General features: G+C 32.2%; 1 protein-coding gene across 1 annotated transcript; it reads right to left on the bottom strand.

The window, feature by feature from the left end:
* Positions 1–2,958: 2,958 nt before the first annotated feature.
* On the bottom strand, positions 2,959–9,430 carry LOC140969533 (ubiquitin carboxyl-terminal hydrolase 15-like). Its single transcript, XM_073430897.1, has 13 exons — positions 9,285–9,430; positions 7,148–7,605; positions 6,272–6,795; positions 6,072–6,199; positions 5,814–5,902; positions 5,610–5,695; positions 5,353–5,515; positions 5,030–5,153; positions 4,782–4,939; positions 4,610–4,694; positions 4,036–4,248; positions 3,841–3,902; positions 2,959–3,697 (listed from the first exon to the last, which is right to left on the bottom strand). The coding sequence occupies exons 2-13, from the start codon at positions 7,432–7,434 to the stop codon at positions 3,166–3,168; spliced, it is 2,451 nt and encodes an 816-aa protein (XP_073286998.1). The 5' UTR covers positions 7,435–7,605; positions 9,285–9,430; the 3' UTR covers positions 2,959–3,165.
* Between the last annotated feature and the right edge of the window lie 5,501 nt (positions 9,431–14,931).

Below are 14,931 nucleotides of genomic sequence, written 5' to 3'. Positions count from 1 at the left end.
GATATTCATACAGATATTAAGCCATTTAACTATTCAATATATGATAATGACATTACAAATTTTGCATTAAAAAATATATATTTTGAAAGTTTAGTTTAGGGTTAAAAGATAAAAAAAATTAAAACTATTGCAACCTAAATTAATGGGTATATATATTTTTGCACATATAAAATGGGTCCGTTCCCATAATTGTATGCCCCTAAAATTTATTAAATAAGCATCCATTATCAATTTATCATACCACAATGATGTAATATAAGCTAAATATCATACATATATTTATATATATAACCGGTTTAGTTTGGATTGATTTAATAAAAATTTGAACCAGAATAATTTTTCCGATTTTGTTAATTTTAAAAACAATTGAAACCGTGGTCGACTAAAAACCAATCTAGACTCAATCCAAACTAGCGGTTTGGTTTGGTTTGGTTTGATTTGGTTTCTGCTCACCCCTATTATATATTTTATATATCCTTATCACCCTAATGATATATTAAGATTTTACTTAAATTTAGGTATATATATAGGTATTATGTATTAGATTGTAATGACATGTAAATAATTTTAGATAACTAATCGACAAATATAAGAAATTAAATTATATATCTTTTGATCGGTTAAAATTTTTATTGATGCATTATATTTTGCAAGTTTATTTTTATGTATTCTTTTGGGAAAATGTTCGAATAAATAATTTTTATGATCAAGATTTAATTGTTGGATTTTAGGCTTAATACATGAAAATTAAACAAGAAGTCAAGGAAAAATCAAAACGATAGTACTACTGGAAGCTAACCTGAGCTCCAAAAGCGCATAGGAGACGTCCGGCGCCCAAAAAGATCTTCCAGACAGCGGAGGGCGAATTGGGACGGCCACAAAGCCCTACACACTGTTTCTGAACATGTGTTCACCTTTTCGAGTTTTCGGACTTCATTTTCTTTCATATGGTGTCTCTTGATGATTTCTTCATGTCCTTCGGTCCAAGAGACACCTCATATGATTAGAAGACATGTTCCTTGCAGATTGGAAATATTAAATAGAGCATCATGGCTCATTTGAAAGTAATTTTTCCATCGGATTTTTCTGAAAATTTCTGTGGTCGTATTGTATGCATTATACTTCCTTCTACTAAAAAGAGAGAATATGACATTTATGGGTTATTGTTCTTGCAATTTACTGTATTGTTATTACAAGAAGAAGTTGTTTTATCTTGGGAGAGAATTGCCGCAAACAAAAGTACAATAACGGGGCAAATTCTTCTTAAGAAAAATTATCCAACATTTGACNATATCCAAGTATATACTTTATAGTCTTCTGTATGTGTTTTCTCTTCACGAGTCACGAACGTTATACACTTTGATTAACAATAAATCCAATTCATTTTAATTACTGCTTCATCTTTCATAATCTCTAAAAAATCCAAAATGTCACCAAATTTTAGGTTCCTTTTTTCGTTCAATGTTTGTCGATCATTCAATTATTTTATAATTTTATGCTTTTTCCAATCGATAATGAAGTATATTTTATATTTTATATCATATTTTGTTTTGATTTCGGATTTTGTATCGGATTTTGTACACGCTGTTGTTCGTAATTTTTCTGACGTTTTCCCATCAATTATCAATGCTACTGGCTGTGCATAACTTGTGTTCAAACTTTATGAAACATTATTTTTAGTTGTCATTAATCAGTGCTCTTTTTTTGCTTTTTAATTATAATATATTGTTGCCTACACTGAACTAATATCCAGGCTCCGCCCTGGGCCTCCAGGGTTTTTGGGCTAATATTGGAGCTGCCAGTAACTAGCACTGCAACAGCAGTTGGGGCTGCGATATTGAGCACAGATTTTCCAAGCTTATGCTCCTTGATCAACTTGAAAATGGGCTGCTTCTGCAAATCTCTCCTTGCGATCATGGTCTCTTCAGGCGACGGAATCGGGGTGGATCGTGAAATAATCTCATCCTCTTCTGTTGCTTCGCTGGTACTGTGGATGGCGGCTCCAAATTAAAGGAGGGCTTATTGTTTTTCAAGATTTTGGCTATGAATTTGGAGGAAGCAGAGCGAATAATATTCAGGGAACATGCATCTTCTTCACACTTATGTAGAGAGTAACGTGCCAGAAGCCCATGCACGTACGGATGGGCAATGGGACCACGCGGGGAGAAGACCTTCCCGTCCAAAAAGCAAAAATACTCTTTTCTGCTGGTTTCCGACAAGCAAGCATAGATTGGGAAAATTGTGCTTCTTTTTTGGAGGTGAAAATAATTTGCATCATCTTATTGCAGCATGTTTTTATGTATTTATAATTTAAATTAAATTAAGAGTAACTATATAATATATGTGGGAACATTCATAAAGGATAAATGATATAATTTGTAACTAATTAATTTTGCTTTTTTTTTTTCGTGTGTGTGTGAATATCATCTATATATACATAATTGTCATTAAAAAGAAGTTTGAAAACTAACTCTAAGTGTATTTAAAAAATTTTAAATACATTTGAAGATAATTATTTTTCAAAAACTTAGTTTGATCATGATTTTTTAAAAATTTTATGGTGTATTGTGTGTGGGGTGTTTGCATATTTGTTTGTACAAAACACAACCAGCCAATACATAAAATAATTTCATTATCACAAAAATTCTTGTGAGATAGTCTCATGATGTATTTTATGAGACAGATCTCTAATCCGACCCAACTCATGAAAAATATCACTTTTATGAGGGAAAATATTGTTTTTCATGATAATTATAGATCAAGTCAACCTGTTTAACGTAAAAAACTATGAAACCATCTCACAAAAATATACTATTTTATCATACCTTTTCTTGCTACGTTCTTCCCACCAATGTCAAGGCGAGAGATTCATGAGCCAAAAATTTGAAATCACTCGGATAAACCACGAGATTTCTCGAACCAAATATAGATCTTTCAGAAATGATGTATGCAAAATAGTTCTACCAAATGAATGAATCATATTGACCAACAATTCCAACTAAAATACAGCATTCTGTAGTTAGAATTAACGTTTCATATGCCTCATTACTACATTTGGAAAACAAAAATATGAGACACAATTTCAACTTGGTAGCCAAAAGTTATTAGTAATTTGAATAATTGTATGAATTCCTTGGAATCATGTTTCACAAACGATCACAGAATTCACGAAGGGATCGATTTCTGGGAATTATACAGATACGCTGTTGGTAGAATGTCAGCCCGTCGTACTGTCTCCCCTCTCCAATCTCTGCTTGGAGGAGTTGTTAAATATGTAGCTGAAATGTAGCCCTTCTCTTCGTGAGCGAATCTCGTCTCAGGCTTACCGCTCGGATAAAGAGATTGGAAGATTGAGGAGAACATTGCTGAATCTGGGTAATCAACAATGCTGAAAGAGTCTATGGTGCTTTCGGTGGTAAAAGAGGCATCATCCGAGCTCGTAAAGAGGGACCAGTCGCTGGATGTGGCCTCTGAGAACTCAGAACAATTGCTCGTGATTGGTGATCTACTTCTATCCCCTTTCAGAGAGAATCCTCTATGATCCAGAAGAGGGTCTCTTCTGCTGAAGTTGTGACGAAGTTGGCTCTGCTCTGGTTTTGAAGATTTTTCGAGTTTCGAAGAGCATTGTTTAGGCATGGTGGGAGACTGTTGACTGCGGACTCTTCCACCATATGCTCTAGCAGGACGTGGATAGGACCTGAAACAGTAGAAACAAGGAAAACATTCATGTTTGAGTTGCCTAGATCAATTTACAATATGATCTTGAGCCGAGCTCCATTATCCTCACTGGAACCTCTAGTTTAAAGTATAAGAGATGCTCGAAATGAAGCTTACTCTTACCTCATGTAGAACAGAATGTATGCTCCTTCTGACATCACCTCATTCAACCGTACTGGTTGCACCTGCCAATGAGAATAAATGCGGCATCACAAACTAATTACACCACAAAACAAAACAAAACGATGAAAAATGTTTAATCACTCAAGTGAATACTAGCTATTTTTCCGTAGTTTCAAGAATATCGACAGATTGTACCTCTGTATCATCAATCTTGAACCAGTTGCCCAACAGATCTTTCACATATGATATGTAATGACCGGAAAATGATGAGTTCGATTTATTCAAATGAACAACTACAGCATAGAGCATGTAAAGTGGTGGTATGTCATCTGTCCCAGTCATAAACGGGATCATATCCAGCATTTCAGGAAACCTTATGCATTTATTTATCTTGCCGTAATTTCCCTCCTGGTAATCAAAGCACAATATTCACCAACACGAATATTCAAATTTAAATGAAATAGAAAAAAATACAGCTAGAAACAAAGAAAATGCTATCCAAAGATGAACTCATGCGCTTCATAGTGAGAATCTCAAGAATGTAAAATTAATGAAGGATGGGAGGCTGGTTCGATTCAGTGTTGAAGCCTATTCCAGAAAAGTATTACTCTGCTTGAATCCAAGATTTTTCCGAGTGAAAAGAAAAGGGAAATCCAATAAAAGTTTATTTTCATTATATACTTTCAAGAAACAATCAAAATCCATTTTATTATATTTCCAACTAAATATACATGGATATAAGGGACAATAGTTTCCAAACAAAAAATACCTGAAATCTTTTCAATACAATAGTCAAAATATTTGGAGCCTCCATTATGCTCAATTGCTTTCGTGCACGAACGTAAGAAGCACACCTTTCAAGAACCAAAACAATGTTATACAACAAACTGGAGAACTCGCGCCTTGCAAACAAATAATGCAGAAATCAACAGACTGAACACCTTCCACATCTATACATGTTATCCCCATCAAGATCTTCTGAACTTGTGAACTGTGTCAATGCATCCTCCAATGACTCGACACGACCAAATATCTCCAGAGTAAGATCCATTATGTTTTCACGTCGCTCTGACTCATGGTGGCATCTCAAACATTTGACCTGGTACTCAAAGGGTTGTTTGGTTCAATCTCACAGAGAAACTAAACAATATAACAAAGAAGAGTGTTCTTAAAGGGTCTGAAAAAACACCTTGGATCTAAGAAGACCCCCAAATGTATGTTGAACAAAGGTTGTATTCTGTAGCCAGGGATCAATGGCTTTTTCTCCACCCAGACGTTCCAGGCATATAGATTGCAAAGAAGCGATGATAAGCCTGAAAATGCAAGATATTTCATGAAGGTTAAAAGCTCCATTGCACCAAAATTAAAACATAAGTTTTTCAAACATGTTAAATTTGGCTGTCCAATCCATTGCCAATATGTGCATAATTATTTTTGAAGACAAGAGAATATGAGTCAAAACTGAAAGTACTTCAACAGACGCCACAGCAGTTTCAATGAATGTTAACGCACCGTAAAAATTCATGAGCGTCTTCCTGACTTCCATCGCCAATCTGAGAATTAAGACTTCGGATATACATTAGAACTTTTCCAGGAGATAGCGGATATCCACTTTCTCGTAGCATCATTACGTGCCGCTCAAGTTCACACATGAGGCACCAAGCTTTGTCACAACCTGATATGTATTGAATATGCTTATGAATTCCAGCAAATACTGCAAAGGAATGTCGGACAGTAACTTCTCAGAGGGATATCATAAAAATAATTACCCGCTCTAGAATGTGATTGACGATGAAGATAAATGATCAGAGGCTTAGTGGATGTTAGACATTGTAACACGGCATTGGCATAGCAACTGCACAACAATTTAAAAAATATTTAGTCCGAACACAACAGCAAAATTTATTTTACAATATTAAGCTTTAGAGTTTGAAGTCCTTGAATTGTTTTGTTCTGTAAGATCAAACTTTTACCTATTTCCACAATTTACAAGTCCTCTAGGAGACATGTTAAGAACTTCCAACTGAAAGCACTTTACAAATTCTTCATAGGGAAAAAGCATCTGGCAATTTAAGAAAGTCCAATATTACGAGTTATCCATTCAAGGTATAAATAAATTCCAAATTTCATAGAATTGACCAATTTTCGACGCATAATTAATATTCCATTGATTTTTATAGTGTTGGCTCAAGGCATGTCTCCAATTCGGGAGATCGTTTTGGAAAACTAACCTGCACTTTTTGTTGCTTCTTTATTCTATCTTCTAAGTGCTGATGGTCAAGTTTCACAGACTTTGGCAAACCCACTGTCCTCCTGATTTCAAGGTTTGCAACAATATTGTTTTCCTGTAATGGGATGCCTACAACAACATAACTTGGTAAGAGAGAACATAAAATGGACTGCTATAATGAATAAATGTTCATGGACCTACTTGAATCCCCTGCATCACATTTAGACATTTTCACCGCAGATTTTGCAGATTTTTGCAGTTTGTCAACGCGAGAATGCATTGTGGCTTTTGCTTTGTTCATTGAAGCCTTTTCAAGAAAGCAATTCAAACCTTTTGTTTTATCAGAATTAGCACTTTTCCTTTTAACCATCCCACTTTCATAAAACATGATTTCTTGATCAGCATCTCCATTCATTAATGAACAAGATGACTTATTTATGGATCTTCGGCTAACATGTTTTCCAGATTTATCGATTTTCATTCCATTGGAGTAGGTTGGTGGATTTTGAAGAGGAGAAATGATGTCCCCTGCACAATTTTTCTCCAGACTTGGGTGTTTCACATTGAATTCGGATATATTGGGATCGGTAGTTTGATCAGCCGAGATCCTTACACGAGATCCTTCAGTTGGGATAGTCAGAGATGAGATTTGGCAGTTGTTTCCTAATTGATGGCACTCAAGCTTGTGAACTTGCCTCCAGTGAGTAATCTGACACCCTCCAGAACTACATTGACATTGCAAGTAACTGTGTATTATTTTTCAGCATTTTCAGTAAAAGAAAGTTGATGCCAGACCTTCAGCATCACAAGAAGTAAGGTAGAAAAATATAGACAAATGGAGGTCGTCTAACAAGCCCTAGGCCCACAGGAAAAGAGAACACGTGCAAGTAACTCTCTGTGATAGGGTCCGCAAGAAACTATATTTCATTCAACTCATTCTTGCTAGAAAATATAGATAACCTAATTGCCAGAAGAGCCTATTGCATTATCTTAGAAGGCTATTTTCAACGTGGGACAAGGTTCCATAGCACACTTTTAACAATTGCTTTATGAGATCAAGTAAGTATACAATCATACCAATACCAAACTGATTTGCAGTGGGAGCAACGAGTAGTAGCTGCACCAAAGCATCTGGCGCAATGATGGAACCCATTGTTCGGCACACTCGCCATGGGAATGACACATCCCACAGCCATATCTTCAACTGGAAGAGCTTCCTCAACAGCACTTTTCGAAATTAGACTTATCCTATTTTTCCTCTTTGTAACCTCACTCCATTTTCCTAGTAAGAAATAAGCAACAAGGGGGAGTGCAACGAAGAAAATAAACAAAGCAGAAATGTCGATATCCCTTGGCCCAAGCATGTCAAAACCAGCATACTCATGGCCAATAGTCTCGCAACAAAAATCTCTTCCAAACAACAAATTCCTCGAGACACACTAACACAGCATTTAAATATTCAGGGTTCCATATATGTATCACTGCGTGCATCGCTTGCTCTTTTTAGTGCTCGTGCCCCTTAATTCGTAAAACAACTGTCAATGAGAAAATTGACTATCATATTAGGAAATATATTATACAGTTAAAACATGTAGATAGAAAACAAGATCATGATCATGGAATTACAATGTGTGTAAGTTCAAAAATTCCGAAAAAGAAGGATATTTTAAAGTGATTTTTGGAATTATAAGTTTCCGGAAGTAACGTTGTTCGATAGAATTGGTGCCACCTAGTTAATCTCATTATTCAGTCAATACTCAATAGCGTGAACCTGTACACACCATTATGAGCCAGTTTCTCCACAGAAGTTTGCGATATAGACATTTTTAAGTGCTTTTTCTATGAAAACAAAAATCAAAAGCAATTTTAAATTTTTTTTATTAATTAATTAAAAAAAAGTTAAAACAGGTGTCTAAAAGCCATAATTTCTGATGCCCGAGAAATTATCTTATAAGAACATTTCTAGAAGAGTATTTGCATCCAGAAATCATTTTTAAAAAAAATTAAAAGATGCTTTTCACGACACTTCCAAAACTTCAAAGGGCATACAGCACCTTACACACAAACAAAATCCTCAAAGCGTGATTACTGAATGAACCTCGAGGTGCATACTAGTTTAACCAATTCTCTTATCTGAATTGCTTATTTTTTCATTCGAGTAGAGTAATCTCATAGAGTTGTAGTTGCTATTTTAGTTACTTTCCTAACATTATGTAATATTCACATGGAATTACAAGATCATAGACTATTATCATAAATTTATTTTGCATAATGGTTTATTGCATTAACAATTTTTCACGAAACCATTAGCGATACTTCATACTTTTAATTGAAACTTCAAAAAGACTTAGATTGTAAAGGAACATTGGGAGGTCTATGCATATAGCTAACAAGTGGTTTTCTAAACAGGAAAAAATTGTCAGAAATATACAAGTGCTTAGAATTATGGAATGGTCTTGGGAATCGAATATTGAATGTTTAAAAACACATCAAATGAGTCGAAGGATAGTCCGAGCAAGAAATGCGTGTAAACAAGGAAACGACAAATAAAATTTGTAATTCTGAAAATCTTTAACTCTACTTTTTCCTAATTAAGAGAATCTTTACATACTATCCATCAATTTGTTAATTCATGGCTTTGTGCCAATACAGCTAATCAAGTAATGAACAGCAAAAAAAAAAAAAATTTACTTCCCCGTTCCAATGACTAATTTTAGAAACAAAACAAGCATTAATCATATGAAGTATCAGAAAAACATAACAACCCATCAAGGAAATCGTAACTTCAGCTTCAACTAGCCCACAAGAAGGGTTAATATTTTTGATAAAAACTTCAAAATTACAAAATGTTAACCTAAATCTTTCATATGCGTAAAACAAATCCCAGAACATGAGAACCCTAGAAGCCAACATTTCCTCTAGGGTGAGCATCTAAAATTATTTACTACATTTCGCGTAACCCGTCGAAAAAGATTCGAAATTTTCACTACTCCATGCCATAAAAATCCAATCTTTGAGTAGATTTCAAGAAAATGAGCAAAACCCACTCATAGAACACATTGAATTAAAAGATTTCACAGACAAAACACAAACAAACAGGCTTAAAATGCAAACAAAGATCCATAAGCATATAAATTGAATGAGATTTTGGTATAAATCACCCAGAAAACTACAAAACAAAAAACAAAAAAAAACATCTTGGTTTGAATTGTACCTTCTTCTATGCAGTGTTGGCAAGAAAACCACAGAGCTGGTGTAGCATCCATTAGAATGTCACTATTTTCACACTTGAGCTACTTGTTGGTCCAACTTTATAGACTGTGGGGTACACTCCCCTGTGACCACCCACACGCAAGCATACCCCTCCGCATGACCTAGGAGTTACACGTGTCGTGTTTTTATTGGTATAGAAACTGTAATTATAGGACCCCCGTGAGACATGAAAGTGGTCTTGGTCAGTTTTTCTTTCCTTTTCAATTGTTGACCGGCGCATTCTATTCTTTCTATATTAGTTGATGAGAGTTTGTTATCAAATATAAATAAAACTTGCATTCAATCCACATACAACCAATATGTACCTTTATAATATATATATATATATATAGACACATGATTTTTTCCTGAATAAAATAAGTAGATTATATATGAAATTATTAATAAACCATATCAAACAGGATGTTATATATACATATATGATGTATTAATAATTTCATATATAATATATATATATATATATATAATTTATTTATGACTACTCATAATACAATTATGAGTCCATAAAATCCTCTAATTTTCCAAAAAGTCATTTGCTAAAAATAGATTTGAGTCAAATATAATTTTTTGGGGAATATTCCTTTTTATAATAATTAAAAAAAAAAGGTTGCAATCTTGTTGGGAAGAATGACGGTGTGCTGAAACAGAACTCAAGATGTGTCTTATTAAGAGATTGAGAACATCACCGGCTGGTGCCTGATAAAGTTTGTTAATGACTCTCAATTTTTAAATCAGATTATCAAAAACTACATATTTTCAAAAATACCAAAAAATTATCATTAAATTTGTTAATATCCATAAAAATAAAAATAAAAACAGAAATACAAATTAAAACTTTTATAAAATAAATTGATTGTTACTTATATTTCATCTTAATATATGCATTATTTCTATTTTTTAAAATCAAAAGATGTCTTGTGCTTGTTTTATAATTTATCTCATCTTCTTCTACTTAAGGCTGAAAGACTTTAGTTTTACAACACTTTATAATAACTCAACTTCAACTAGAACTTATTACTGCTTAAGTTAAAACTCTTATTGTATACTCAATAATTTCTAGATGAATAGGAACCCTTGATACACCAGAAAACAACAATATAATCCAACAGTCAGGTTGAATAACTTGAGTTGGTGGTACATCATAATATGATCTTTGAAGATCTGATCGATTCTAATATGTGAGTGCTAACTTGAGCAGTTTGAAGTATAATAATTTGAGTGTTCTCAACATAATGATCTTGTCGTTTTCAGTCACCATACATATCATTAAGTGATCATTTAATGCTTTTTTGATTTGCGACTTTTAGCTCCTAACTTCTGAAAAAGCTGATAAACTATAAACGGTATAGGAAACATTATGTTATTCGATAGTTGGTGGGATATTGAGCAATCATACTTTAACTGATAGTTGTCATTGAACGAATTGAGTAGTATTATCCACGTTGATTTGCTCATAGTTGACCGGTTGCTATGTGATTGGAGTTTTTTTTTTTTTATTAAACATGTGTATTTCATTTAAGATTACAATCGATCAGAAGTCTGATGATCTCTTAAAGCTAGAATTATGAAAGGCTTGAACATTTGGTAATCTGTTTGAATTGCTTGACTTGATCCACCAATTGAAATATATATAAATACATAAGATAAGAGACTGGATATTGAAACCCTTTGATGTTGTTTATTTTTCAATCACCAAAACTTATGATAAAAAATATTCTAACAATCATAATTTTCAATAAAAAGAAATATAGAGATTAACAATCTTAGTATCTTAAAATAAAATTTTAAATTTATCATTTAATTATTTTTGTAAAATTATTCATTTAAAAGGATCTTACATTAAATTATTTTTAATATCTAAGTGTATATCAACATAAAAATAACTTTAATTTATACAAAATATGATTTAATCACTAGAAGATATATTATATATTTTGTAGAAACAATATAAAATAATATAAGAAGTTATTTTAATTTAATGTAAATTTTAATTTATTCACATTTTAATCTAAGCGTTTACCACTAAGCCAAAATCTTTATCATAAGCTCATAAATAGTTTATATTTTTGGTATCATATTTCTCATTGTTTTCATTTCCGACATGTTTAATCGATACACTCTGTTGTGATTTTATTGTAGGAATAAATTTTATGGTCTTAGAGCAAATTTGAGCTAAAGAAGTTACTTTTATCACATTTGAAGTTGTCAAGACATAATCGTGTAGGCAAGTGGATTCTCGTCGCTGTTTGTGACCACGCCCCAATGGTCCTTCGGTTTTGTTGTCGATATCTTCGTTAGTGCCCCCTAACTTCTGCTATTTCGATAGTTTGGGCTCCATTAAGCAAATATTAATAATATTAATTGGTTCAATCACATTTTTAAATAATATATGAAAATAATAATTATTCAACTTTAAAACATACTAATTTTAACTAATATTAATTAATGAATAAAAGTTTAAAATATTATTGTGGTATATCATACTATATCATATTAAAATTAACTAAAGAATTAAAAAAAATAAAAGAAATTAAATATTGTTATTATAATTATCCTGTGCAAAATTAAATTCAGTCAATCATATTTTTTAAAGATTGGTATTAGATAATAATTATTCAAAAATAATATAGATATTAAAATTAATCTAATTCATATAAAATATATATATTTTCGTTTATTCCTAATTATGATTGACAAATATAGTAAAAGACATTTTTAAAAAAAATGGTTATTATACTTTATATAAATATGCTATTTTAAAATTAGTAATTTTTGCTAAACAAAATAATGATTCATAGTTAATTATTTCTCAAAAAATGCTAATTTATCTCGTACAACTAACAACTGTCTAAATAAAAATTTTATTGTTTTAATAATAATAACAACACTAAATACAAAAAAAATTCAATATTATCAACAAAAATAATAACGCTACTTTTTAAGAATCGCTCGTACGTAATGACAAAATCAACGAACAATATTATCACTTAAAAATGTTAAACATTCTTTTCAAAAAATAACATTAAAAAACCAAATTATTTCAATAATAACAAAAATAAAATTAATACATGTAAATACTTCAAAATTATTGATGCTCGATAAACCAACACAGCATAGTCGGAAAACACAACCGTAAACAAGAATCCGTGAAAGCCTTTAAGCATTTTGCTCAAATGAGTCGGAGGAAATGCACTCAATTTATAGAGGAAATAGTCACAGATTCATTTTGAAACAGTGACAGTCTGACACAGATTCAAAATGAATCTGTTACACTATTCTATAAATTTTAAAAAAAAAAATTAGAATCCAGAACAGTTTTAACCGGATTGCACTATTTTTATAAATCTTTCACTTTTACAACAGTTTTAACCGGATTGCATTATTTTTATAAATCTTTCACTTTTGCAATAGTTTAATAAATACTTTTTAAATTTATATTATTTTAAAAAAGAGCCCCATATCTTATCACGTTTTCTTTCTACTTCAAAATCAAATCATAACAATGTCGTTTCAAAATATCAAATCATAACAAATGAATCAAAGGGAATGAAGGAAACATAGACAAATCATAGGACATGAACCAAATGGTGTATATCAATACTTGATTCAGTCGGTCCGGAAGGTTATTTAGAAAATTTGATCACCCCTAAATACAAGCAAAAAGTGACAAAAAGTTAGAAAAAAATAGTAATTTAGTTTTTTGGTACATAATCCACACACAATGTAGACATACTGAAATTCTAAAACAAGAGAAAATCCATTTGATTGTACTTAGATTGATGGATTTCAAATGTATTTTTGTTTTTTTAGAGAACTGAGATTATAAATTTCAAATCATCATCTTACATATTTATATAGTATTTCATGTTAATTAAGATGGACTTCAAGTTCACCCAATAATGATGTCAATTGAATTCCATTCTATCTTGAATTACTAATGTGTAGATAAGTAAATGTATATTTAAGATTTGATATATAGGTTCACTATCTTATTAATGTGTAGATAAGTAAAATGTGGATTTAAGATTCGATATATTGTTTCATTATAAACAATATAATGATAATCGAAATACATGGATTTCAAATACATCTTCCCATGTACATCTTTTAAAAACTCTCAATACCAAATTTTAATAATTGAGTTTAAAAAATGAAATGCAAATTTGATCTTGCATGTTTATTTGTCACGCCCCGAAACTCGGGATTGACACCGGCGTTGTTTAACAATCACACAATCGAAAAGAACAAGCCTTTGTAGCACAGTGTAAACCGAAACTAGTTTATATATCATAATCTCAAATGAAATAATAATTGTCTTTACAATACCGAAATCTAAAAAACAACAGAGTTTAATGCGGAAACGCAAAAACTAAATAACATACTATACTTTATCTTGATCTAAATTCCTGAACATTCACAATCCCCATAACTGTTCGGACTCTTCCTCCTCGAGTTCTTCTTCGAGCTTATCTGGGAAGGGTTGTAAGGGGGTGAGTATTTTGGGAAATACTCAGCAAGTGGGGGCATATTGAGCACAATAAAACAACATGCATAAATTTCGAAAAAAACATGATTTGCATTCATAATTCATAACACATGCATAACTTTTACCAAGCACTGAAATTATCTACTTTCTATAGTTTACTGACGTCAGTCCCTAATTTTTACTCCTCTAAAGGGGCGAGGCCGTATAGCGGTTATGTCCCCCACCGCTTAAGGGTACGTCATGGTTGGGATTCCCACCCATATGCAGTCGACTTCTCACAGTGCTTTAAAAACCGTATGACAATACAAGAAAGAGTAGAAGAAGAATTGTACTCGACTATTTTTCAAAAAAAAAAAAAAAACGAACACGTGCATAAATCCGAATTTTAAAACTTTAAAAACAGCCCACTTACAATAAATATTGGTGATAAAACGTGGTTGCTTGGCTTCGGGAATGGATCACTTCGCGTTCCTCGTCCGGGCAGCGCTTTGGTTTCTATTTTTGGCCTAACTTCGGGACGATTTTCGGGCAGAGTTTGGCTATGGAGAGGCTGCTGAATTTCCAAAATATGCAGCAAGAATTTCGAAAATTTGGTGTAGGAGAATGAAAGGGGTGATGGGGTATTTATAGGGAGGAGAATGGTGTTAAACATGGTATTCAAATCCTACATAATGGCATTCAAGATCACACGATTTTTTCTTTAAAAAAATCATTCCACGATGAGTTTATTTTGCTACCAATTTGTGAGATTTATTCCTTAATCTCTTGCCCTGAATTATTTTCGAAATTATGCTAGCTAAGTCAAGGATTTTTTTTTGTGTGCACAAGTTGATGATTTGCCTCCACTTTTCCTTGTAAGTTTCCATGCATCCATGCATCACAATATCTAGGCATATATTTTAGTAGAATTTCGAAAATCCTATGCAATATCATGCCTTAATTCTTCTAATTGTTATGATATCCCAAATCTTGTAGATTCCTTACTCCAATTTTCGAAAATAATCATGCATTAGGGTAAATATTATTAACTTGATACCAAAGATTTCCAACAAACATTTCCCATAAGCATAACCTTATTTAAAATACTAAAAATCCTATGCTA

The sequence above is a fragment of the Primulina huaijiensis genome, unplaced genomic scaffold (genome assembly GCF_012295235.1).
Source record: "Primulina huaijiensis isolate GDHJ02 unplaced genomic scaffold, ASM1229523v2 scaffold42201, whole genome shotgun sequence".
Lineage (NCBI taxonomy): Eukaryota > Viridiplantae > Streptophyta > Magnoliopsida > Lamiales > Gesneriaceae > Primulina > Primulina huaijiensis.
Note: the sequence above shows the minus strand (reverse complement) of the source record. Positions and strands in the feature narration are given on the sequence as shown.